We start from the raw sequence: 25,273 nt of genomic DNA, 5'->3' as shown, positions 1-25,273 counted from the left end.
TCCTTTGTGTAGTCCAGCGGTTTTCAATCTATGTTCTGAATAGCTCTTGGGTTCAGAAGCAGGACCTCAGAGCCTGCTGAAAGTGGGGATAATGGGGAGTCTAAAGTAGTAAATAGATGGGGCTCCAGGCCTCCACTCCACCTCTTCCTGAGTGACTCCATTTTAATCTGTTATATATATATCGGGGTCTGACTAGATTTCATTTTTTTAAAGCCCTGCTGCTTAGAATGAGTTTGATAACCATTGGTCCAACCCAGCCTGAGGATATTGGGGGAGCAGAGTATGGGATACTGGCCTTTCTCCACCGTTCCCCAGCTCCGCAATGACAGGCAAAGCAGCTCTGGCTTTTGGGCAGTCTGGCAGTCCCCTTTCTCAATTCTGCAAGCTCTTAAGAACAAAAAGAAAAAACAAAAGAAGAAGTAAATTGAAAAAAGAGATACTTCTCTTCTTATGGCCAAATTGCTCTGAACAGATGAAAGGAACCAGACTGACAGGTGATTGTTCTCTAGATTACAGCCCTAAACCCAGGCTGAACCTGAAATGCTTGGAGGGAAAAAAATGCCACAGATTTTGAGTAATGCTCCCCAGTTGGCTTCTGCTCTGAAGACTAAATGAACACACACTATTTCCACTCCATTTCCTTAAACTGGCCTCTGTGCTAGGCTGTAATGAAACCTGTAGGGGAGGAAAAGACCATTAGCTTTGGGAAGAGGATTATTTTAGTTGCTTAAGCCATCCTTTCCCGGAAAACGTTCTCAGGCGGGTGTTTAGGCTAAAGTCTGTATTGTTATTTTGAACGCCATTAGAAGGCTTGGAAGGTTTTCTAATATTTACCCATTGTAGGTATTCTATATAATCCTATATAAAATTTTATAATTTTTAAACTCACTCTCTAGTGTTTTATTTTATGCTCACTGACTAATTCAGCTTTATCACAACTATCTAGTGTCATCATTAGCCCAGCCCTCCCCTTGTTTATACTGGTCTCCTCGTCTGCCACATTCCATTTTTTTTCATACCATTGCACCTATCTTTTCTTCTTTTGGCCGTGCCACACGGCATGTGGGATCTTGTTTCCCCGATCAGGGATCGAACTCGTGCCCCCTGCATTGGAAGGTGAAGTCTTAACCGCTGGATCACCAGGGAAGTCCCTTAAGACAGTATTAAATAATTGTGTTTGGTATATTCTGATTTAAAAGTTCAGAAGGTTTTTTTTTTTCTTTTTTGCTGCACCATGTGGCTTGTGGGGTCTTAGTTCCCCGACCAGGGATAGAACCTGGGCCCTCAGCAGTGAAAGTGCAGAGTCTTAATCACTGGACAGCCAGGGGATTCCCCCATTGCACCTATCTCGAATGACCTGTCTACACCTGTCTAAATCCTAGTTGTTGGAAAGAGCTCACTCTTTCAGTTAGATTAGGGATGGGTTCATGTCCCAGCTCTAGCATCTTAGACAAGTTACTTATTGTCTTTGAGCCTCAGTTTCCTCATCCATAAAACGGGGGTAATAATTAGACCTCTCTCTACTAGAGATCCTTTGAGGAGTCAGGGAGATAACTTATGCAAATATTCTGGTCCACATGGGTGCTCATTAAATGGAATTATTGTTACTACTCATACTGTAAAACACAATTAATATGCGTCTTCCTCCTTCACGTCTCTCCTGATGCAGCCTGAGAGCATCCCTTCCCCCTTTTGAACAATATCCATTTAGCATTTAACCAGGCACTAACATGTGTTCGTTAAGTCAATCAGCAAATATTGTACATCTGGTATGTGATGGGCACAGTACCAGATGCCGGGGGTGGGTGGGAGTAGAGAGGTAGATGTGAGAGAAGGAGGGGAGGAGGTAGAGAAAGCAGGGCTGAAACAGAAACAGATTCAGTCACTGCTCTTAAGCATGTTATTTTCTTTCTTTTTTCTTTTTTCCCTTGGCCGCGCCACGTGGCACATGGGATCTTAGTTCCCCAATCAGGGATCGAACTTGTGCCCCCTGCAGTGGAAGTGCACAGTCTTAACCACTGGCCCTCCAGGGAAGTCCCAAGCATCTTATTTTTCAAGTAGAGAAGATGCTGATAGACGCAGATACCTAGAATCCAAGGAACAGAGTGGTGTGCTCTGTAAAGAAGGTGCAACCAGAGACGCAGCTGGAGGAGTGTGCATGCTGCATAACAAAAGACAAAGTTCTGGAAGTAACAGCTCTCATTTTTATTGTTCACTTTCCCCCTGTTTGCTGATGTCTCCAGCTAACGTACGGCTATGGCTCCTTAAGGAAAAGTAGGTGGAATTCTTTTCTCTTCCACGGTGTTCCAGAGTACATCATCATGCTCTTAGTGTATGCACTGATATGAGACACTTCTGTAAACTGTCCATAGGAAACAGAATAAAGTGTCTGCAACACACTCTGGGAAAGACCGCCTATTCTCTTGTTTCATCTTATTGCAAGGGTAGAACACTAACGCACTGTAACTCAGTATGTGAAAACTTCTGTAGTCTGCTACCCAGGACAACAAGCCAGTTCACTCAAAGTGGTTTTGGAATAGGGCTATAAGCAAACGTCTTTAAAGTAAAACAGAGCTGCTTTGCAGAAAGCAGAAAAGTGGAGTTTTCCTCTGATACATTTAAAAATGGTCACTTTACCATTGCCAAACTTCATTACCACACCCAAGAGGCTAAAGCTTTGAGATTAATGATCGTCATCCCAAAGAGAAGCACATGCTCTTTACGATCCTGCATTCTTAAGAATTAATGTCAATAATACTATTGCAACGTTTTTCAAAATAAAGGATGGAGTTTTCTAATTGTCTAGTAAAAAAAAAAAGGTCCAGGGCTGAATCCCCAGAGAAAAAACCTGAGTTTAAATCATTAACACCACAAATCTCTGATAATTGTGGAGTGTTTGCAAGTACCTTAATCAGCATGGTATGTCTGAGTGGCCCGTTTTAATTTGATCACACTGATTAAGTTTCTGTAAGCTAATATATGTCGCATTTCCAATTCTATTAAATGAGAATCTCCTGCCTTTCCTAGATATTATCAAAATGCCCTGATGGGCGCAGACTGGGCTTGGTATTCTCAATTGCTACTGACTTCCTGATTATATAATCTTTGTATTAAATGAAATCAATGAAAGCACAAATTAAATTCAGCAAACTTTACGGAGTAAATATGTTTTCCCCATACTTTTGTTATATTTTCACCTCGAGGTGAGGAGCGCATTAGTTGGAACTCATTGATTACCTTTAGCGATAAATTTTACAGGGCTCTCTCCCCTTATATACCAATTCCTAGAACTGTCCATCCTGTTGGAAGGCACTGGAAAAATGGGTGATGAATAGGCACTCTCCCTATTATATATGTATTATAGTTGTGCCTTTTTGGGCTCTTGGTAAGAGCTATCTTATGTAAATGCAATTGCTTTGTAAATGTAAATGCCTAGTGGGTCATCGATCACCCTGGAATTGGAGGAAACAGAACAATAGGGGGAGGTGTGAAAGAAACCACTTAGGGACAGGAATGAAGAAAATTGCTAAGTGGGTAAGGGATTGAATCCCTGAAGCTAGAGAACTTGGTGAAAGGGGCTGGGACAAATTTATGGTTACCAAAGGGGAGGTGGGGGGGGGATAATTTAGGAGTTTGGGATTAACAGATACACACTGCTATATATAAAATAAATGAGATCCTACTGTATAGCACAGGGAACTATATTCAACATTTTGTAATAACCTATAATGGAAAAGAATCTGAAAAAGAATATATATACATATATATATATATACACATACATATATATATGAATCACTTTGCTGTATACTTGAAAGTAACACAATACTGTAAATCAACTATACTTCAATGAGAAAGAGAGGAAGAAAGAGAGGAAAGAAAAAAGAAAAGAAAGAAAGGACAGCCAGGGAGAGCTGTGTTGGAATTGCCCCCGGCTTGCACCTCCAGAGCCCTGAAAAAGCCTTGCTTTCTTGAAGTCTTGAAGACTGGCTCTACTGAAAGAGATACGGGCCTAGTCGGTGTAGGTCTGAAGCAAGAGGGACTGAGAAGGAAAGCCCAGCTTCATTATTGAGTGGGACCAGGGCACTCTGGGTGCCTGTCTTTAGTGGGTCTGCCAAACCCTTCCCACTCTCAACAACCCGCAGGGGTTGTGAGAGTCATTGCTGGAAACGGTCCCTTGGGATGACAGTCCCTTGCCTCACTGAAGAGACCCGAGGCTGCTAGTTCCCAAGCCCTAGCTTTCTTACTCGTGCCTAGGAGTATTTAAGAACTATTTCTTAAAGTTGAGTCATGTGTATCATATAAATAGAGAAGAAGGATTATGTAAGGACATGAATATATCAGGGATCTCTCGCTTTATACAATAGATAAACTCTGGGGGAATTGTTAAGTGAATGAATTATGTGGGGCACCTAGAACCATTCTTCCCTTGGGTGTGCTTTTGGTCCCTTCCCCCAGCACCTGCAATCTCCAAACAGTGCCTTTCCTCCCAAGAAAAACTCTCTGTCTCGTGTCCCATACCTGCAAAGATATTTATTTCCTTTCTAATAAAGTACGTGCTAATAAATATGAACTAATGATTATAAGAGACTAAATATGTCAGTCACCCTAATGCTCAAAGAATTTCCTGTAATGGTTAGAGACAGATTTGGGGACAGAAATAATGCTGTAAGAGTTGATCCCAACCCCTGAAGAGTATATAGCCTAGTTACAGACCGAAAAAAAAAAAAGAATAGCATGTGAATTGGGAGTTGGGGTTAGCAGATGCAAACAATTATATATAGGATGGATAAACAACAACGTCCTACTGTACAGCACAGGGAACTATATTCAATATCCTGTGATAAACCATAATGGAAAAGAGTATGAAAAGAATGTATATATATGTATAACTGAATCAGTTTGCTGTACAGCAGAAATTATCACAACATTGTAAATCAACTCTACTTGAATAAAATAAATTTTAAAAATAGCATGTGTAAAAATTCAGGGAAAAGAGTCAAGGACTGACTCTAACTGCTCTTGTTGCTCAGAGAAGGGAAAGAGCAAGGTCATCTAGATGGAGCCCGGTGCAAGGGAAGAGCCTTGCGCTGGCACCCAAGGGCTCAAGGACGGCTAGTAAAGATGAGAGCCTGTGTGGACAGGCTTTGGATCACAGGAAGGCAGGAGGGAGAGCACCTCCACTTGCCTTTCCCTTCAGTCTCCCTCTGTCTCTTAGACACCTCCACACCCCACCTCATGCCACTTCCTTTGTGTTCCACTTTCTCCTCCCTCTCTGCTCTTTTCTCTGTTCTCCCTTCATCCTTTCCTTTCTTTACCAACCCCTCGACCCTGCTTTCTTCCTCTCCATCTTCTCCACTCCTCTAACCTCTACTTCCCTTCATTCTAGTCTTCTGATGAGTCCTTTTCGTTCTCCTTTCTCTCAGTCTCCCTCATTTAGTTGCCGAATCAGTTTAAATAAGGACCAGAGGGGAGCAATGGGATCCAGAAACCCCGAATATGGGTACCCCCAAAAGCTTAAGCCCAGTGGGGGGCAAGTGGATCCTCCCCACCCTTTTGAGAAATCACTTTTCCTCGGATCCCCCTGCTGGTAGGTCCAAATGCTCCTAGGTCGGCATGTTCTTTGCCTAATGTGTGTCTGGCACCCATCTGTCCTCCGCCCCACCCCCTTTGGCTTTAGCTTTGCCTCTGTAGCATCTGTGCAACCACTGTTGGGAAATGAATGAAGCTAAGTTGTTAGCTGCAAGAAGCTTAACATGGGGCAGGAGGAGAATGCTTTGTCAATGTAAAAAAAAGGGTGGGAGTATCCAAGAGCTTCAGGAGGACAAGAGAGGGCTTTCCCCCAGAAACGTTTAAGCAAGGCAATACAGCATAGAGGTCAAGAGCGTGAGCTCCACAGCCACCCTGTTGGAGTCTTGAATGCCACCTCCACCTCTTATGACTGTGTGACTTTGAAGGAGTTGCTCAACCTTTCTGTGCCTCAGTTTCTTCATCCATAAAAAGAGGATGATAGTACTATCACCTGCCACATAGATGGTGAGAATAAGTAAATGAATTACTCCGTGTTAATCACTCAGACTCACACTTAGTAAAGGGTCCGTGAACACTTGCTGTAACTGAGTATGAGTGCATGCGGGACTTCTCTGAGGTCTTTAAAGACTGCTTGGTCCATGAAGCATACTTGTATGTTTTGTGCAGAAGGCTTTTCTCAGTACCTAAAGAAGTTGACCTGTGGTTAGATAGGGAATCATGTGAAGCTGTTTCCAGTGTCAAGGGCAGTGGCACCTGTCCCTTTACCCCCAGAACCAGACCATTTGCATGTGTACTTCCCACGGGTCTCAATGGATAAGGACCAAGTAAAAGCTGCCCGTAACCTAGCCCAACCTGAACGGACAGCTGCATCAACGTGGCCATAAAGATCATCCACACTCCTTAGCTAAATTGCATTTATCATTCCGAAATCAAAAGTTGAACGGGTGGGTAACTCCAGAGACTCAGGTTTCTGATGCCATTTAACACTGAAAATGGTACCCAGAAAGAGACAAAGAGATGCTTGGGTGTAAAAATATAGAGAGCAGATATAGAACAGTCTAATTTTTTCTTTTGTAAGCCTTCAACTTCTAGTTCTAACTAATGTAAACCTGGGCCTTTTGTGGCTGGCTAACAATTCCACGATGGGGGTGGAATATTTTTAACTTATCTTTCTCGATCTTCTTTCATGTCTTTAACCTGGTGGCATGAGAATATGTAGTTCCAGCCTCCAACCCAAGGCCAAGTCGGAAGACGTGTTAGGCCGTTGCTTTCTCTGAGGACCCGAGTTTTGGTTTGGTCAATGGAGGTACCCTTGTGAATGGCGAACAGCTAACTGGCACAGCCATTGCAGTCCAGGAGCCTTGGGAGGGGCTCTCAGAGCTAACTAATGTTTCCTTAAAAGATCCTGAAACGTGTGTGGGGTAACACATATTTTATCATAGTTATTCTGGCTCTGCGAGTGCAATGAAAATGTTAGCCTTGGCATATCAATCGTGTTTTACAGATGACTGTAATTTCCTGAATGTCAAAACTCCAAATTTTTCTCCTAAGCAAACTTTTCAGTGGCAAAACAGATTGCTTCCATAATGTATCACTGTGGACAGGAAAAATGAAATCTTTATGTACTGTATTATGAATCAATGAGGCATTGAGATTCTTGGAAGGGTGAGTGGACTCTGGAAAATGAAAAACTGCCGCTATTCCATCTCTACAAACCGCTGCTCAGGGAGTGGAGACGTCGGCAGCATTCAGCGTGCGGGCCCCAGAAATATTGGATTCAGGTTGAAACCAGTTCCTGTCCTTCCCCGCATTTTGATGAGGTAAATATTGCTATAATTAGAGTGTGAGTCAGGGCATTGAACAAACCCTCCTGACACGATTCCCTTTGCTTCTGGGATGATGTCTCTTTTGGGTGATTGATAAAGGGACCCTGAGAGGACTGCGCATTTCACTAAGAGAAAAATGATATTAATAGCAAATAATTGTGGAACACGTACCAGGCGACCTGCATCGTGTTAATCACAACACCGTGAGATTGGTGCCTAGAGCTGAGGAAACGAAGACCGAGAGGTTAAGTAATTTGCCCAAGGTTCCATAGCTGGGGCTTGCTTCCAGAACTTTCTAACCCGAGAGACAGAGCTCTTAAGTACAAAGTATTTATCAGTGGCTGACTGCTTCCCAAGACTCGGGGTCAGCTACGTCCATGGGGAGAGAGGAGAAGAGATATAAAGAAGACCCAGTCCTACCCTCTTTCCACGATGCCCGTGGTCTTGGAGGGAAAAGGGGACTTGGACATGAACACCAACATCGCAAAGTCAGATGAACAGAGTTCCCGGAGAGAAGTCAAGATAACCCTTTCTACAGACTCCAAGGAAGGTGTGGCTGCTTCAACTATGGCCATCAGGAGGAAGGAAGGCTGGAGAAGACCTGTTTGGAGAGAGGTAGAGAGGAGCAGGCAGTGTGCCTGGGGGACCAGCGGAAGCAGAGGCGTGAGGAGGCTTGTAAGGCACAAGGAGGGAGAGTTTGGTTGGCTGAGCGTGTGGGATTCCATGTGCAGGGGAGCAGGGATAGGATGGAAGATACTTTTGGACCAGTAACTTAGTGATAAATCGTGGGCATTATTCAATGAAAAATCAGTCTGCTAATTTTCCCTGCAAAGCCTTGTGCTTTACCCTTTATATCTTTGCTTTTACACTTACTTTTAAACCAGAGATTCTTGACGGGTCCTTAGCCCCCGAAAAATTCTAAGGCTGCCACATTTGCCTTTGGTGTACTCAGTTTTCTTCCTTAGTTTCCTGTTTCTTCCTCAAAACTTGATGCCCGTCTCTTTACACGTCCTGCACACCACCTTTCCCCCTCCCCAGCGTGAGATCTGATGATTAAACTTACAGGAGCGATATCTTAGAGGTCATTTAGACCCTCTGACATCTAAATGACTGGTAAGTCTTAGTGGCTTATGACCCACTACCCCCGACACAGGGGGCAGATCCTTAAAGGAATGGAATAAACCTTACATTGTGGTTTCCTGGCCAACTGTGAGAGGGGGAGCTCTGCTTCCCAGCACCCCTGAAAATTCTGCCACCCAACGAGGCTGGCCCTGGTGGCATGTCCTATTAGGGTGTTGCAGAAAGCTCTGCACCGCTTCACGCGAAATTCCTTTCATTCTCAAATAAATGAGCACAGTGGCATGAGGTAGCAAGACGAGTCCGGATGTCTAGACGTGGGTTTCAGACATAGGTGACTTGATTCCTTACTAGCTGCGTGACCTTTCACCTGTCTGTGCACTAATACCTGCATCTATGAAATGGACTGGACCTGTCAATTTCACAGGCATGTTGTAAAGATCTAATGAGAGAGAAAGAAAATGTGCTTTGTTTAAAAAAAAAATCTTTGCGATAGAGAACTTTTCAGAAGAAGAGGACAAAGAGAGTGTTATGCCTTCAAAAATGTTTGGAATAATAGCTCTTTAAGCCTTGAAAATGACCTGAGAAATAGAAATATTTCAAATTATTTAAGAACCTCAAAGGTGACTCACCTGTCACCTGAACTATGCTTGGTACACTGAAATGCGGCAACACCGGCCTCTCCAAAATGCACCTGCCCGTATTTCAACTGTCAACACAACACATTTTCTCACCACACAGAAGGTGAAGGTTGCTGTGTTCTCCCCTCACACATTTCTTGTAACATCTTGACTCCTGAATGTTAAATGGGAAAGAGGTGGGGCAGGGAAACAAGAGGACTTCAAAAATAGCCCTAGGGAAATCAAACCTTAGTGTGTTCATGACTGATTCATGATTCTGGAAAGGAAAAGCAGTCTGATCAAGACCATCACCAAATGGCCTCATTTTCAATTCCTGTGCTTTCTTTGAGCATAAAGGATCAGGCATCCTGACTGAGACTATTGAAGCAGACTTTCACCGGCACGCGGTAACCAGTCACCTGCAGGCTGTGAAATTCTCTCCTAGGTGAAGAGGGCGCAGCACTGCCCCTCAGGGGATGCCTCTCTAGAATGGAAATCCTTCTGGTGGCGCCAAGTACGGGACACTTTGATGAATGGAGTTTTTCTAAGCACTTTCTTTCCATATCTAAGGTTCTGAACAGCCTAAGCTGAGAGAGTCCAGCAGGAAAAGGCGAGAGGAAAGGGGAGGTGTAGGACAGGGATGGTGAAGACTGGAGGGCAACAGCTTCTAGCCATCATGAAGGGCAAACAAAATTCTAACTAAGGGTGAGATTTGGGGCTTCAGTGAGGAAGTGTTTGGGGGGAAGGGGCCTTCTTCACCCTTTCAGGTGGTATTGCACGTGCAACAGTCTCTCCTGGCTAGGGAATGCCAACGCTGGGGCCGGAGGAGTGGCAGCAAGCCAGAGGCAGGGTAATGTTGGGAGTAAGAGGCCTGTGTGGCTTGGGGAATAATGCCCTTGAGCTCTGTTTAGTGGTGAATAATCTGAGAGGAGGAGCTGATGCACAGAGAGGTGGAAGAAGACAAAAAAGAATATCCTGGCCAATTCCAAGGCTTCATGGTAAATGTTCCATTAACTGGCCCACCAGTCTGCATTCCCATAAGGTGCTAGGCCCAGTGCTGAGAGACGGGAGACATGCCAAGGAGTCTTTTTTGTTTTAAAATAATGCTGTACATACTATTTGATTACCATCTTTTTTTTTCCCCCCACACCACTTGGCTTGTGGGATCTTAGTTCCCTGACCAGGGATTGAACCCCTGCCACAGCAGTGAAAGCACCAAGTTCTAACCACTGGACCACCACGGAATTCCCCCAAGTAGTCTTGACCTTTAAGGAATGTACAGCCTGGTTGGAAAGACAAAACAAGAGAAATAGACTGTTCAGACAGCCATTGGGGGCTTAATGTGCAACAGGGAATGGTAGGGAAAACAGAGAATTGGTAGTTAGGGGACTTGGGTTATGGTCCTAGATCTATTGCTGATGAGTTGTGTATCCTTGGGCAAGTCACTTCCTTTGTTTGAATTTCAAACTTCATCTGTAAAATGGTAGTTCTATATTTTGTCCTGTGTGAGGAACGAAAGATATAAGAGCAGTGAGTCATCCATCATTTCACGTGAAACTTCTGATTGTTGTTGACCAGCCTTCCCTTTTTCCTTCCTTCCCTGCCCTCCTCTCTCCTCCCCTCCTTCCTTCCTTGTCCCAGGATATCAGTGGATTTTTTTCAGATGACCTTTCTGAAAAACCATTGTGGGAAGGGGGATGTCATTTAGAGTAATCATCTGGGGCCTTCAATCCAACTTCTTGTGGGTCACTATGTCTGAGAATTAACCTTGATTCCAGGGAGAAAAGCCAAGCCCCGGGAGAAAGCTCTGTCGGTGGTTCCTGCAGCATGTAAATGAATCTGACTCCCCACTGACATGTCTTCAGAGTCAATGATTAATGGAAGATTCCGAGGGTGTTGCACCCTCAAGCATTTGCCTTCGATTAGAAAATCAGAGTCAGACATCTCTTAGTCTGAGCATTGACTTTTTTTTTTACAACTTTATTAGAGTATAATTGCTTTACAATGGTGTGTTAGTTTCTGCTTTATAACAAAGTGAATCAGTTATACATATACATATGTTCCCATATCTCTTCCCTTTTGCGTCTCCCTCCCTCCCATCCTCCCTATCCCACCCCTCCAGGCGGTCACAAAGCACGGAGCTGATCTCCCTGTGCTATGCGGCTTACCACTAGCTATCTGGCCATCATCAAAAAATCTAGAAACAATAAATGCTGGAGAGGGTGTGGAGAAAAGGGAACACTCTTGCACTGCTGGTGGGAATGTGAATTGGTACAGCCACTATGGAGAACAGTATGGAGGTTCCTTAAAAAGCTACAAATAGAACTACCATATGAGCATTGACTTTTAGTCCTTCTTTATGGCTTTCAAATCTTGCAGTGGAGAATAAGTGAGCTTCTAACCAAACAGAGGGGCTGCCTTTTCCTGAAGCTGGTTCCTGTTTGTCAGTCACCTGGAGCATGATCTTTGAAACTTGAGGAAGGAGTCAGTGACTTGGTTTCGGATCACGGCTCTGCCACAGACGGTTCATGTGACCCCAGGCAAGCCCCTATCTTTTATCTCTGGGCTCTGCTGTTCTCGTTTGTAAAATGATTGGACCAAATGACCTCCGAGGGGCTTGCCGGCCCTGCTATTCTGTGCGAAATATGGGTCTGTGGCCTTCACCTGTGGGTGCTGCCATCAGTGCCCGTCACGAGGGGTTCACTTTCACCAGGTGGGCCGGTTTACGCACACAGAACCTGGTTCTCCCCCATCTGGAGAGCAGCTCCCCACTGTGACTAGAAGATGGCCCCACCCCTTCTCAGAAAAATAGGGCTCCATCTGGCCCAAGATGCTGCTTGGAAAGTGCCATCTCAAAAGAGTTTCTAGGGAATTCCTTGGCGGTCCAGTGGTTAGGACTCCGCGCATTCACTGCCGTGGACCGGGTTCAATTCCTGGTCGGGGAACTAAGATCCCGCAAGCCATGTGGCGAGGCCTAAATAAATAAATAGAGTTTCTACTCTGTCAAAAATTGTGGGCTGTCTGTGCTTTCACCAACCAAAATGGAACCAGGACTTCTATTTCACAACATCTGTCACTGTCTGTTTTCACACACTGTAAGTTTTCCCACTCTGGCGCATTTTGGACAGGTACAAAAATATCTTTTCCCCAGGACTCGGGTCATTCCAGTGCGATACTCAGTTGTAAACTGGAGAAGCAGCCTGTGACTGGGCAGTGGCTGAGGAGGGCACCACTGCTTCCAGAGAAGGTCCTCTTTTGCCTTAGAGGGGAAACACGGTTATCCAGTCTCTTATCTACTCAAAATCATTCTTTCTGCTCCAGCACAATCTTTCTGTCTTTGGTGCCCCTTCCTGTACTCACTCCAGCGTGACATGGGATCCTTTTTTGAGGTAGAGAGGTTGGATGGGGAATTAGTGAGTTCGTTTTCCGTTTCCAGTGTTATCATTGTGAGGAAACCAGGCTGTGCCTGGTGCTGTATATAATGCTCATTTCCACACACATACAGCACAGCCGCGTTATCCAGTAATCGTGACTCTTGCAGCCTGAATACCTGCAGAAAAAAAAAGCTCTCCCAGGGGAAAGGAGGCACGACCCTGCCAGCCCTGGAAGTTCTGAATGGCTCCCGGTCTTCACAGTTTAAATGGTAAACGAGGTCTGTTTTCCCCACAAAAGCCAGGGTTTGCGCTTCGTCTCTCTCAGCACCTTACAACAATATTAGAGCTCATTAACATCAACCCAGGACACGAGAAGGGCAGCCTTCATCGAGGGGGAGACTTTTCCCTTGTGCTGCTCTGGAAAATAGCACGATGCTGAGAGCAGGCATTTATCCCCACCCGTTCTCCTCTAACGATTTCTCCAAAGCACACCCGAGGTGCTGGCTCAGAATGACCTTGAACGCTATTTGTTGACGGCCTACCATCTGCAAAAGGCCTGTTACTTGAGTCCCTGTCTTTGGGGAAGTCCCTAAAGCAAGGATCCCGAGGGGCTCCAGATTTCTCACAATCTGGAGATGGCAGGGGAGCCAGCTCTCTGGTTTCCTCATCTGTGCGATGGGTAGCGGGGGCCCCCAGCTCTGCCGTGCTCACGTCCCATCGCTCTGAGGGGCTCGCAGAAACCACGGACCCAGCCCCTCCTTTCACATCCTGGCATATCCAACCGCCCTCCTCCTGAAACTTCCTGCTCTGGCCAGGCCAGTTGTGCCCTTGGCCTGTAACTCCTTAGGCTGTGCTCAGTGCCCACGTCCAAGTGGGGATGTACAACCCAGAGAGAGCACACCAGCTGCAGGCTCAGATACACCTGGCCAAAGACCAAATAGGGCACCATCAGCCAGGGCGGAGGGCAGGAGTCTGGGCTCAGGAGTCACACGGACCTGACAGACAGTCATTAGCCAGCTTTGTGATTTTAGGAGGACTGAATAACATCTTTTAGCTGAATACCCCAATCTGTACAGCAACAACAGTTACAACAATGACAACAATGGTGACTAACATTTGTGCAGTGCTGGCTTCCAAGCTCGGTTCCAAGAACTTTATATATATCACCCATTTTATCTTCACTGACACCCACGACAAGAGATACCAAGGATGCTTATCCAAATAGCAAGGCATCAGCCATGGTGGTCCCAGGGGAGGCATTTAGACATTTGTCCCGACTTCCTCCTGTCCCCTGGGGGGTGAAGTTTACCCCTTTTCACCTCTGCCCGCTCTTTTGGAGGGAGGAAGAAAACCAACCCCTCTCCCTGGCTGCCCCAGATGCCAACCCTCAGGGGATGACAGTTTGCCAGGGGGATGCCACATGGAAACACTCCGGAAGCTGAGAAATACCATGTGGGGAGGGAGAAGGCAGGAAGCCTGAGTCTGTTAATCAGTGGCAGAACTGGTCTCCATGGGACATAGATAGATCGTACCCCTTCACACTGAAAGGGTTTTTCTCTAAAAGTTCTTTCCACCTCAGAACCACACTGAGTATTAATGATCCGAGACTCACAGAGTAATTTTAGAATGCAAAAAATTTCAGGGGGCAGTGTAAGCTACAAAACTTTTCATGCTGCCAAGCAGTTGCATGGACTCTGGGTGAAGTCTGGTAACTTACAGGTCATAAAGCTTGGAATTTCACATCTTGTTAAAAATCTCAGCTTTCTCACTGTTTGCAAAAGTCCTTAGATTTATGTACTTTGGAGCCTACTGGGCTTTGGGAAGGAGGAGAGCTAGATTTCCTTTAAAAAGAAGTAAATATCACCAGGACTTATTGTGTGAAGAGTTCCACGTTGGGTTTGAATTTACAGGCATAAGAAATCTTCTTTTCTTCCCTTTCACCAAATAAGAAACCATCATTTTCCTGCCTTGTAAAAGAAAGAAAAGAAGAATGGCATAGAAAAACATCCTTCTGTTTAAGGAAATCCCATTTGTGCTTCGTTGAATGTTCCCTCACAATACACACAGGCTAACCTTCAGTTAACCAGAGGGGGGGAGGAAACAATTAATTAAGGCATTGATTAAGGTGTCAGTTTACATACACAGAACTGCTCCCTTGGGTGAGGTGTGAAGAATAGCAGAAAACTCCCTGCAAGGAGAACTGGATGGCTTATTTGGGGAGTGTGAGAACTTCAGCCTTTTCCGAGTTGGTTTTATGTCCAGTAGATGCTTTTCCTGGAATGCCTGTGTACCACTAAGGACTCTAAGTCAACCCATTCAAAGAGCCAGTGAAAGTCGTGGCTGTCTTATAGATCAGTGGGCTCCCAAGGATTGGTCCTTTTCCCCACCTCTCCTGGGTTGCCCGGGAGAGCCTGGCCTAGTTGTGAGCATCAGCCTGAAGGAGAAAAAGAGAGAAATTCAGCATCCAGATCATTTAGGTCTTCCTAGTGTTGTGAAGACAATCAAGTGATCGTAAGTAACGCACTTTATGTGACTGTAAGGGCTCACTCTTCTCGCTAGACGGAACATGACTACTAAGCCACAAGACTGTTTTGACAAATGTACCAAAGACAACACATCTAAATGAGCATCCACCCACTTCAAAGTTGTCCCCTCTTCAAGTCCCACACTTCTTTTTTAAAAAAGTTTTTTAAAGGCCATGAGAATTCACTGTTCTTTTTAAAATTAATTAATTAATTTGTTTTGGCTGTGTTGGGTCTTCGTTGCTGCGTGCGGGCTTTCTCTAGCTGTGGCGAGCGGGGGCTACTCTTCATTGAGGTGCGCGGGCTTCTCATTGCGGTGGCTTCTTTTGTTGAGGAGCATGGGCTCTAGGTGCACGGGCTTCACTAGTTGTGGCACACGGGCTCAGTAGTTGTGGCGCACGGGCTTGGTTGCTCTGCGGCATGTGGGGTCTTCGGACCAGGGCTCGAACCCTTGTCCCCTGCACTGGCAGGCGGATTCTTAACCACTGCGCCACCAGGGAAGTCCCAAGTTCCACACTTCTTTTATGAGGCTGCTGCCACTGCTGATCACAGCATTTATGGGACTCCTCTTTGGGGACTGCTGGTATATGAGTCACACAAGAAAAACAGTTAAAATGGTACCCCCAGGGCTTGGGGGATCCAATCGCATCAGAGGCATATTTGCCTTTGAATCATTTAACTATACTTTCGTTTCATCTGTGTTCATATGTTAATGTTGTTTGATCTGCAAGCCATCCTCCTTGCTTTGACCGAGTTGTTTACATGCAATGGGAGGACCCGTGCAGTTGGTTTAGACATCACTAACCAAGGAAGGAGACCAGACCTTCGGCATTAATGACCCAACGTCATGTACAGCCCCCCTCCCAAGTCTGCTTAGGACCACCAACCACAGTTCTTATTTCTGTACCACTCATCATTACTCCAAGAATAAGATGTGCAAAGGCTGAACTTTAAAAATAAAACACAGGGCTTCCCTGGTGGCGCAGTGGTTGAGAGTCCACCTGCCGATGCAGGGGACACGGGTTCGTGCCCCGGTCCGGGAGGATCCCGCGTGCCGCGGGGCGGCTGGGCCCGTGAGCCATGGCCGCTGAGCCTGCGCGTCCGGAGCCTGTGCTCCGCAACGGGAGAGGCCACAGCAGTGAGAGGCCTGCGTACCGCAAAAAAAAAAAAATAAAAATAAAAATAAATAAAACACAAAACTAAGCTACAGGTATACCAAAATGTTCAGTCCTACTGATTTGGGCTAAGAATTTGTTTCCTTTCTTAAATTAACTTTTTATTGATCACTCCTGTGACCTTAACTTGTACAGTTTTGCTGGTCTTCTTCCATAAAAAAATGATGTTAATATTTATTTCCACTTTGAGTGGTGCAGGAAAAACCTGATTGTGGCCTTTTGTGAACCAGTGGCCTTAAAGGAAAGTAAATGTTTACAGCATAATCCTCATAACTTTGCTCAGGCCAAGGTCCCTGGGCTTTCCCTGGACAGCAATGCGCATCCTTAGACTTGTTTTGTCATGCTTTTTCCTCTTGGGGTCACTTGTCCATACTCTGGGCACTCCTGGGATCTCTGAGGGACTTTTGATATCTGAAGCCACATGCCTAGGACCGTGGTTCTCATACTCGAGCACACGTCCATCAGAATTTCCCAGAGGGCTTGTTAAAACAGATCGCTAGGCTCCAGCCCCTGAGTTTCTGCTTCAGTGGGTAGACCCAAGAATGTGAATTTCTAACAATTTATGAAGTGATACTGATGATGCTGCTTGATTCTGGGGCCACAATTTGAGAACCACTTCCTTAGCTTGTTCATAGGAGCAGAAATCCTGGGTTTGTGTCCCAGCAGTAAGATGGGAAGAATCCAGGTTCTAGAGTCAAAGAGAAACTGGTTCATGTCTGAGCATCCCTACTTTAACTTGTGACACTGGGTCAAATCATATCTGTTAGTCTCAGCTTCTTCATCCTCAAAATGGGAATGATAATATCTGATTCACAGTATTGTTGGGAGTTAATGTGTAAGTGCCAGGCACGAAGGCTCCCAGCTCCTGGCTATGCCGTTGGTGTAAGGAAATGCCTGCTCTCTGCAGTCAGATGCTTCCCCTTCTTGAGGGTTAGTGGGCTCTTCCAGGCACGGTTTATTGTGCCATCCTAGGTAATTAACCGACACAAAGACAGGAGCTACTAAAAATACAGGCCTTCAGCCCAGGAATATTCCTTGCAGTTAGGTTGATTCCCAAGAGCTACTTGCAATTTGTGACTTGTAGGCAAATCTTTGCCTCTCAGGGCCTTCATTTCTTCACCTGTAAAGTGAAGACTTTGATTTAGATAATTTGCCACCTCAAAGGTTTCTTCTTGCTCTGCCAAGTCTCGGATTCTGTGACTTAGAACTCAGGTACTTATTTCAGAATAATCTCTTTCAATGAAAATGAAAACTGTATGGTTCTTGTTTTTATCCATTCACTTACTCTTAATATCCTTAAACTTCCCAGCCTTCTTTAACATTGGGCTACTACACAGAAAGTCAGGGACAACTGCTAAATATAACTAGATCTCCTTCATAGCTAAAGCTCCTTAAAATGTTCCAGCACAGGTGTAAAATGGTATATCTGTTATTTAATACTGACATCTAGTGGTTTCTCCTTATCAAAGAAAATGATAGGCATTTTCCCATTAGCTCATGGTATGCTCTGCTGCTTCTGCTACAGCCATTCATTCAACAATCTTTTATTAATCACTTATTTTATGTCAAACATTGTGCCAGGCCCAGAGGAGCTCATGTTGACAAATGCTACTCAGTCCCTACCCTTCCAGAGCTCATAGTCCAATGGGTGAAGCCGACAAATCACTAGACTATCACAGCCCATGGTGATAAACGCTACAATAGGAGAATACCAGCACAGCTGGAACAGAGGAATACCAGGGCAGTTAACTCTGCCCAGGAAGGTCAGGGAAAGCGGAAGAGGCAATCTTTGGAGAGTTGAGTCTTGGAGGTTTCCAGGTAACGTACAAAGGACAGATCGAAGCCCTTCCAAAGAGTAGGCACTCCATATACAAAGGAAAAGGGCCTGTAGGATCTTTGCCTGGGACCAATTTGGAATATTAAGATTACATTTGCATACTTGGAATGTAGAGTATAGAGCGGGGTTTCTCAACCTTGGCACTACTGATAATTAGTCAATAGTCCGCATTGTAGGCTGTTCAGCAGCATCCCTAGACTCAACCCACTAGATGCCAGTAGCACCTGACCCCCAGTTGTGACAACCAAAATGTCTCCAGATATTTCCAAAGGTCCTAGAGTCAGGGAAGGGAAGTGGAGGGGGCGATGCAAAATTACTCATGGTTGGGAAAGACTTGTGTAGAGGGAGCTTGATAGAGATAAGGCTGGAGAGAAAGAAATGTTGTTGCCAGGTCCCACAGGGCTGTGTCTGGCATGTGGAAGAGCTTGAACCTCATGTCATAATTGATAGGGAGCCATTAAGAGGTCTTAACTAGGGAGTGGTAGGTCAGATGCGTGCCATATGGGGGTGTGGAATGGATGTGAGGCTGGAGACAAGGAGGTGGCCAGGATGCTGATGCAGTGATTGAGTAGAGACGTGATGAGTGCCTAACTCCAGGCAGTGGTAAAAGGATGGATTTGTGAGCTCTTAAGAACTAGAATCAGCAGGACTTAGGGAAAATTCAGACGTTGGAGGTAAGCGAGATAGAGAAGTCAAAGACGGCCTCCAGGTTTCTTGCTTGGACAACTCTTTCTTTGCTGTTTTTCCACAATTGCTTACCAATGACACATAAAAGTTGGCCTAGACTTGTAGAGGGTGGCAAACCTTTCACTGTGTCCTGCCTGTCGAGAAACCATGGGCATACAAAGGCACCAAACAATGGTCTTTAAATCAACTTGGGTAACTGAGGGGGTCAACTCGGGTAACTGAGGGGGAGTCATGACTGTAAAGCTGTGACACCCGGTCATCTTAATGAAATGACATGGTTGGTCACAAGATATTCCTGTCCAATCACTACTAACTGAAACAGGCTGAGTGTGATTTTTCTGTGGCTGAGCTTGGCTCACTCGTTTAAAATTAAATCAGACCATTCAGCAGCACCCTTCGGGTTTATGTCAACTCGAAGGGAGATTTCCAGCAGCTACCAAAGATCTGCTCTCACCTGCATCTTGTTCTGTTTTAATCAATGCCTGGATCCAGGCATTGCCAGAAGAAAATAAGAAGATATGGTGAAGATATTGGGCGATATGATCAGAATCCAGATGTGGGTTTTTTTGTTTTTTGCGGTACGCGGGCCTCTCGCTGTTGTGGCCTCTCCCGTTGCGGAGCGCAGGCTCCGGATGCGCAGGCTCAGCGGCCATGGCTCACGGGTCCAGCCGCTTCGCGGCATGTGGGATCTTCCTGGACCGGGGCACGAACCCGAGTCCCCTGCATCGGCAGGCGGACTCTCAACCACTGCGCCACCAGGGAAGCCCCCAGATGCGTTTTGACAGGCTTAGACTTCCTCTACCAAGAAGAAGTTAAACAGGGCCACAAACAAACTGCATCAGTTCTGGACAAAGGAGATTGGGTTTCCAAATGGCCTGTGTGTAAAAGAATGCAAGAAGGTCGTTGACAGTGTGTCAGTGCTGTGACGCGTCTGCCAGAAAGGCTGATGTGATATGAGGCCACGTGAAGAGAAATGGTGTCAAGAATGAGGGGGGAGATAGACTGTCCCTACTTGTTCCTTGTCAGACTGTGCCTAGAGGGCATGTTCCAATAAAGTAGAATATATTCAGAGGCAAGCAAAAGGATAGTGAGGGGACCTGAAGCAGTGGAGAGAACAGTTGAAAACCATATTTAGCATGAAGAAAAGAAACCTCGGGGTACTGGAATGCTGTCTTCAAATACCTGAAGCCACACTTGTGGAATTAAAAACCGATCCTAAGTAAGTCCTCAAGGTCTGAAACTACCACGTTTTGCTGACAACTCCACATCTGAAGCCCAGATCCCTGTCTGAGGCTCTATTTGTCCATTCAGCCAGAGACCTGGGAGGCCTCCTTACCCCTCCTTCTCTCTCTCCCCATATTCATTTTGTCACTAAGTCTTGTTACTTTGACCTCCTAAATCTCTCTAGTTTGCTCCCTCTTCTTCTGTCTTGTTTTCTATAGTAACCTCAACTCATTTCCCCAATTCCACACACCATATACAGTGATCTTTCTAAAACGCAGATCTCATCATGTTACTCCCTTGCCTAAAACCCTTTAAAAAGGCCTCCCTGTTGCCTTCAGAAGTCTAATTCTTTTCTTTTTCCTTTTTGGCCATGCCACGTGGCTTGCGGGATCTTAGTTCCCTGACCAGGGATTGAACCCAGGCCCTCGGCAGTGAAAGCGTGGAGTCCTAACCACCGGACCACCAGGGAATTCCCAGAAATCTAACTTCTTTAATGTGGCATCTGAGGCCTTCCACGACCCGGTCCGTAATTACCTCTCCATCCTCCATTCCGGCCACTGGCCCGTAATTCCCAGTAAGATGTTTCCTGTGCCCTTCCTCCACACACAGTAGGCTAGTTTATGCCTCTGTACCTTTGCTCATGCTGACCTTTCTGCCTCATACTCCATTCTGCTTTTTGCCTCATCTAATTCTTCCTTGTTTTTCAAAATAAAGCTACAGAAACTCTTCCTCTATCATTAGACTAGGCTGAGCATCCCTGCAAGGTGCTTTCTTTGTGCCTTGTCCCTGCTCCAGTCATTAATAGCACATTAGAACGGAATGCTCCGCTAGGGGCCCCGAGTCTTAGCCCTCTAGGCATCCCCAGGACCTCTCTCAGTGCCAGGCACACAGGTGCTTGAACAGAACTGAGCGCTGGAAGAGTGCCACCCATGTTTCTGTGCCTAGTTGCCTCTCCACTCACTGTGCCATTGGCTTGGGCTTTCATATCCTCAGTTGCTCTGGGTGGGGAGACGGCTTCTCTGACATTTCCCTGACAGCTCTTCACTCAGAATAATGAGCAGCCTCGATCCTTTGCCCAACAAAACCTTCCAGGGGTTATTCTCACCTGCCTTCTCACCTCCAACACACTATGCCATTTGGGAGGCCACTGGACAGTCTTGGAGACCCACCCTTCAGCGGATCTTCCTTTCCATCCAGGGGAACTTTTTCCAAGCAGCATCAAGTGTTTCCAGTTGAGGCAGTCTGGCACCCCGGGCCTATTTTCCCTGGAAGAAGGGGGCTGCTGGCAATCACTGACTCTCCAGAGCTATTGGCATCTGAGTGGAGGGCAGCTCTCATCACTAGCACGTGTGCGTGCACGCGTGTAGACGCCTCTAATTTCTCTGCTGCTGTGATAATCCCTACAGTGTGGAGACCGAGGCTGCGCACCTTGGACGGCTCTCCTCTCATAACGGCACTCGGAGACCTTCATCTGGGAGGAGTCGCGCATCCATAACATGAGAGCGTCTGTGAATGTCTGCCTCTGCCTTCCTGCGCTGCCTCTCTCTCTCTCCACATGGGAATGGTGCTTTGGTCCAGACACTAACCCTGCTGGTTGCGATCTCTGAAGGACAAGGGAGAGATTTTAGGTAGGAGAGCCGCAGGCTTGCACAGGGGTGCACTCTAGAATTTACCATAAGATGTCACTGTAGGCTTAAAGCAGTAGAACAGAGGACTGTCAGCTGAGCATGAAGGTGACTCCATCATGGGGGTTAAAGCACCCATTTATGATGCATGCCTGGAAAAGCTGGTTGAAAGACTAATCCAAATGTGTCACTGCACTTCATAAATTTCTTTTTTTTTTCCAAATAAGCAGACTAATTGCCACAAAGCTATGGCCTCAGGCCTAGCATAAAGGCTTGATAAATCCGTACTGAAGGAATGAATGAATGAATACCAAAGCTAGGAGTGGAAGGGCAGAGCCCATGGGAACAGCAGTCACCTTTGTTGGTCAAGGAGGCTACTGGGGAACAAAAGCTGCTACTCGTTAGCAGTGGGTCTCTACAGAGATGAATTTGAGTGGCACCAGCAGAGTCAGGTCCCAGGAAAAGCACTGAGAGAGGTGAAGGTCACCTTGGCCCCCTCTCCAGCCTCACTCCCCAATGCTTCTCCTGTGCCCCATGCTTGTTTATGCCAGAAAATCATAGAAGGTGATTTTTAAAATTTTCTATAATTTTTGCCAGACACTTAGATTCGCCAGAGTTTTTAATATAATGACGCATGGCCTTCCCAGTTCCAAACTCTTTCCCCCCTCTTCCCGAGATAGTTCATTAAAGAAGTAATTAAGGGAGTTCCGGAGATTCTGCTTTGTGCCTGGTACAAAGCTGAAATGGACGAGATGAGAGTTGGAGAAGAATGCCTAAAGCCCCTGCCCTGGAAAACCTAGTTTAAGCAGAAATACAAACAACTGATTGCAATTCAGTATCAAAAGTGTTTTCACAAAGGTTCAAGTGTGGAAGTGACACTGAGGAAGAGGTGACGGTTGGCAGCAAGGGGTGGGATACATTTTCTCAGAGGAGAGATAGTACTTGGACTGGAACTCGAAGGATGCCTAGAATTTTTCAGTTAAAGAAGGAAGGTCACGCCAGAGGAAACACCACGCACAGAACAGGCACACGGGATATAGATCCCAAGGTGCCTTCGTTGCTCAAAGCCCAAGACTTAGGAAGAGAGTCTGCTCAGAGGATATCAGCCACCAGACTCAGAGAACCACCATCCCTCAGATGGGAATGAATAAACTTCAGAGAAGCTGCAAGCCATTCCCCAGGTTTCTTTTCAGAAACTAAATGTTAATATTCAGCGTTTATTTTTGTCTTCCTTCCACGATAGGCCAGCTCATCCACGACCTCGTCCTTTATCCACTGAACCTGAGTGGAAGCTCATTTATTATGAAAGCACAACTGCTGAGTTGCTTTTCCCCGATCACATTATAAGCTGGGATGCTTCTGGGGTGTGTGTGTGCGGGGGGTGAGGGTGGGTGTGCACGTGTGTGCGTGCACCTGCTATGTATGGGTGTGTGTGGGTGTGTGGTTTCGATGTTTCCTAGTCTGCTATTTGAGCAAAGAACTTGGTCAGTTTGCAGCTTTAAATTGAAGACAGCCACACAGCAAAGCCTCCACACATGCTGACATCAGGGTGTCCTTTCTGTGGGTAAAGAAAAGGGGCATTTTGGAACTGATAGAGTTAACTTGCCTCTGCTGGGAATATTAGCACGTGAGCAAAGGCTGAAACCAAGGTAGTAGCTTATATATGTGCCATTGGCAGCTACCATGTCTATTTCAGTCAGTGACTAACCACAATGTCCATTTCTGGAGGCCCCCGGGCTGCGCTGCATATCTCCACATTCCACTGCCATCACGTAGGAGCCATGATGTTATGACAACAGCCAGAATCAAAAGCATCATATCACACACTCTTTCAATGAAGTTTTGTTCTTTAATAAGATATCCCGATTAGGCTAGATATTAGAAAAATGCTTTTGTGTATTTAGTAAGAAAGATTAGAACTTGAGCTCACTTGTCAACCTCGTATCACTTCAGTGAAATCACGTGTTTCCACTGAGTCTCCTTTCACGATCAGTTAATGGGGGTTTGGGGGTGGGGAGTATGAAATAAATGAGGTCATTGGGAGGACTTTGTCATTGGTTGGAGAGAGAGAAAAGCAGGGAAAGGAGGGGAGGGGAGGGGAGTTTCCGCGGATGTAGTGCTTTAGCTGCAGTACCAGCGAATTGGGTGAAAAATGAGCTCTCTGGACAGGCTAGTGGGACTCAGAGAGGGGACGATAGCACAGTTCACAGGACAACTGCCACCAGATCGCCATCATTTCCCTTTTGCCTTCCTTCCTGACCAGTGAACATCACATATGCCATGCACCTCCCGGACTCCACTTATGTCACCCGAATCCCTGACTGTTGGCCTTTGTGCTTTGTCCATAGGAACTTCCACTACATCACCATCCTCCGTGACCCAGTGTCCCGGTACCTGAGTGAGTGGAGGCATGTCCAGAGAGGGGCGACATGGAAAGCGTCCCTACATGTCTGCGATGGAAGGCCCCCAACCTCCGAAGAGCTGCCCAGCTGCTACACTGGAGACGACTGGTCTGGCTGCCCCCTGAAAGAGTTCATGGACTGTCCCTATAACCTAGCCAACAACCGCCAGGTGCGCATGCTTTCTGACCTGACCCTCGTCGGCTGCTACAACCTGTCGGTCATGCCCGAAAAGCAGAGGAACAAGGTCCTCCTGGAAAGCGCCAAATCGAATCTGAAGCACATGGCGTTCTTCGGCCTCACCGAGTTTCAGCGGAAGACCCAGTATCTGTTTGAGAAAACCTTCAACATGAACTTTATTTCGCCGTTTACCCAATATAACACCACTAGGGCCTCTAGCGTAGAGATCAATGAGGAAATCCAAAAGCGTATTGAGGGACTGAATTTTCTGGATATGGAATTGTACAGCTATGCAAAGGATCTCTTTTTGCAAAGGTATCAGTTTATGAGGCAGAAAGAGCATCAGGAAGCTAGGCGGAAGCGTCAGGAACAGCGCAAATTTCTGAAGGGAAGGTTCCTTCAGACCCATTTCCAGAGCCAGAGTCAGGGCCAGAGCCAGAATCCGAGTCAGAATCCGAGTCAGACCCCAAACCTAAATGCCAATCAGAATGTGACTCAGAATCTGATTCAGAATCTGACTCAGAGCTCGGGTCAGAATCCGAGCCCGAAGGAGAATCGGGAAAGCCAGAAGCAGAGCCCTGGCCAAGAGCAGAGCGATGGCAACACCAGCAATGGCACCCATGACTACATAGGCAGTGTAGAGAAATGGCGCTAAATGGCTCCCAAAGGCTTTTGCACACTTCTCCCAAAGCGCCAGTCAAAATAGGGCAAGTCTTCAAACATGAGAGTGTCCAAACACATCCTGCTTCCTTAAGTTTGGAAGTTACAAAAGTTAAGATGTTGCCTTTACAGTTGCCTTTCAATTCAGTGTTCTACTGTGCGTGGGTAAAACAAATTTCAATATGTAATTAAATTGTCTTTTTTTCTTTTTTGTTCATAGGGAATTTATAAAATCCAAAAGGCAAACCAGACTCATCAGAAATTGCTGTTTAGATATTTTCAGAAGTTCTTAAATTAGTCATAGAGACAAAATGAAAACATAAAATGTGGCCGTTTAACTTATAGCTAAGAAATGGACTTTACATTATTCATGATACACTGTTGAAACCCAGTCTTGGAAGCAAACATTTTTTTCCAGGGGTAAGCATGAATATAACACAAAAGAAACTAAAATTAAACACGAAACTGTTCATTTTCTTCTGATTTTAACAAGGAATCTATTTTAAAAGAATAAGAACTGATGGTAGAGTTTACC

General features: G+C 45.8%; 1 protein-coding gene across 2 annotated transcripts in view; it reads left to right on the top strand.

Moving 5' to 3' along the window:
• Positions 1–24,842, top strand: part of HS6ST2 (heparan sulfate 6-O-sulfotransferase 2) — a 286,715-nt gene extending 261,873 nt beyond the window's left edge. The window contains exon 3 of one of the 2 annotated variants that reach the window (XM_065900689.1): positions 23,848–24,842. In XM_065900689.1, the coding sequence (XP_065756761.1) occupies positions 23,848–24,733 (886 nt within the window). In that variant the 3' untranslated portion in view covers positions 24,734–24,842. The remainder of the gene's footprint in view (positions 1–23,847) is intronic. The other variant, XM_065900688.1, reaches the window with a different exon arrangement.
• Positions 24,843–25,273: the final 431 nt, after the last annotated feature.

This window comes from Phocoena phocoena, chromosome X, assembly GCF_963924675.1.
Source record: "Phocoena phocoena chromosome X, mPhoPho1.1, whole genome shotgun sequence".
Lineage (NCBI taxonomy): Eukaryota > Metazoa > Chordata > Mammalia > Artiodactyla > Phocoenidae > Phocoena > Phocoena phocoena.
Note: the sequence above shows the minus strand (reverse complement) of the source record. Positions and strands in the feature narration are given on the sequence as shown.